At 32.0% G+C, this 2,125-nt stretch overlaps 1 protein-coding gene across 3 annotated transcripts in view; it reads left to right on the top strand.

Moving 5' to 3' along the window:
* Positions 1–1,240: 1,240 nt before the first annotated feature.
* PHTF2 (putative homeodomain transcription factor 2) overlaps positions 1,241–2,125 on the top strand; it is a 116,603-nt gene continuing 115,718 nt past the window's right edge. For 2 of the 3 annotated variants that reach the window (XM_006882597.1, XM_006882596.1), the window contains exon 1: positions 1,309–1,401. In XM_006882597.1, coding sequence (XP_006882659.1) covers positions 1,357–1,401 — 45 coding nt within the window. In that variant the 5' untranslated portion in view covers positions 1,309–1,356. Of the gene's footprint in view, positions 1,402–2,125 lie in introns of all 3 variants that reach the window. The other variant, XM_006882595.1, reaches the window with a different exon arrangement.

Raw genomic sequence — 2,125 nt, 5'->3', positions numbered from 1 at the left:
TTGATTCAGTGACTGGGATAATTGGGATGGGAGTGTCGGAGACAGTGTGATTGGCACAGGACAGAGCGGAGTTTAGGGCTGTTGTACAAAGGGTCGCTATGAGTCGCAGGCGACTCGACGGCACATAACAACAACAACAACAACATTAAATTTCATAGATTGAACATCTGAACTTACGAGTTTTAAAACATTTTCTTTGTAGTTGAATTCTAATATGCTCAAGAAGTATATAGGTATATGTGTGTGTATACACACACACACACACACACACACACACACACACACACACACACACTCTCTCTCTCTCTCTCTCTCTCTCTCTCTCTCTCTCTCTTTCAGAAATACCTTAAAAAAAAGCCTGTTATTTTGTTTCTCTGTGGGGGTTGCAGATGTGCGTTAGCTCAGCAGGGTTCTTTGCTGCCCTGGATGGTTTTGGTCTATAATGAGATCTTGTGCCATTATTTGTGTTTGACTCTATTTTAGGCTCATCCTTAATGCCATACCAAAGCTGCCCTCCATGTTAACACCATCATATGACCAGTAAAGTACTCCAGAGTTCACTGGGCTCAGTCTGGAGTTGTGCCTACGGCAAAGACACCATCAAGTTTAGCACCCAGTGCTGTTTGAGGCAAACACAAGAAAGGTGGTTAAGAAAATGATCCGTGACAGATTTCTAAGTATTAGTTAATTCTGATAGCTGGAAAGTTCTAAATATTAATTATTCCTGTGTAATTGACTGAAATACTGGTTTAGTATTTAATGGAAATGTAGTAAAACATTTCAAGTTACTTAATTTTCATGAAATTTTGTGTTTACTGAATACAAGAAATTTAATGGTTATAAATTTAGTATGATTATAAATTTTGACATCTTTGTTAAACCATCCATTAACAACTATAATTGATAGTAACTGTTCCTAAACAGAAACTATAGCAAAAAGCAATCTCTGAGTTAGTCACTGGATTTTTATTATATCTTAATTTCTACATTAAAAACTCCCACTATAAACTAGGAAATTCTGGAATTTATTTGAGAGATTGATATTTAAAAAACACCCTTAACCTATTTTGCACACACACTCACTCACTCTCTCTCTCTCTCTCTCTCAAATGGTACATTCTTGCAGAAAGAACCTTCCTTTATTATGGCAACTGATTTTTGTTTACTTAAGAGAACCTGTTGCTAAAATAGTAATGAGGAAGGGTGTAATATAAGTATAGTCATGCACCCCTTGCTGGGGAGTAAGCAGAGTACTATGGGTGTTATTTAGTCTCCTTTTGGAAGGTGGAAGTAAAGCTGTATGCTTTTCTCTCTTGCACAGCCTAAAATGACTAATGTGTGAGTGCAGTGGAATAAATGGCGTCCAAAGTCACAGATGCTATAGTCTGGTATCAAAAGAAGGTAAGTTGATAGTAAAACTTCTTAATTTTTAAATGTTCTTATTCTAAAATGGCTTATTTCTTTTGTGCTATGAATTTTTCAAATATTACCTAAAAGTATAAGTTCTATGATCTTTTGAATAGAAAGAGAGGGCTATTTTGGTTTTTCTTCTGCTCATTTTACTTTAAATAAATTAGAAAAATGATACTTAAAATATATATTCTGTACCTCCCCATTATCAAAATAACCTGATTGTTTATTGTTAGTTATAAAGAAACCAGATTTCTAAGATTATAGTTACAGTAATATTTTTCATTAACTTTTTAAAACTATTTGTGTTACAACTTTGTAACTATTTCATCTTAAGAGAAACTAGAGTTTTTTAATCTTTTTCTTATAAATTGCGGTTTAACAACTCAAACTTTCTACTAATAAGCCTTTGGAACTATTTATAATTTCCAAATTGAAAAGAAATATAATTCTTTTATATTTTAGCATTAGTTTTTATAACTATTGAATCAGCAGTGTCATACATTAAAAAATAAACTCAGTATAATAATTTTCTTTATTAACTCCATGACAGTAAATTGCTTTTTTAAAAAATATAGTAATTGTTTACTTATGAAGAGTTTTGTTTACTATCTATAAAATGTATGTTGTTATATGAAATAGTATAGGTTTTTAATACATATAGGAAGTTATGCTTGTTTTTATATTTTCAAATATTTTGATGCCTTGTTTTTGA

Source organism: Elephantulus edwardii, unplaced genomic scaffold, assembly GCF_000299155.1.
Source record: "Elephantulus edwardii isolate Elephantulus edwardi_28Jun2011 unplaced genomic scaffold, EleEdw1.0 scaffold00022, whole genome shotgun sequence".
Classification (NCBI taxonomy): domain Eukaryota; kingdom Metazoa; phylum Chordata; class Mammalia; order Macroscelidea; family Macroscelididae; genus Elephantulus; species Elephantulus edwardii.
The sequence above is the reverse complement of the archived record's forward strand: the minus strand, read 5'-3'. Positions and strand labels throughout refer to the sequence as shown.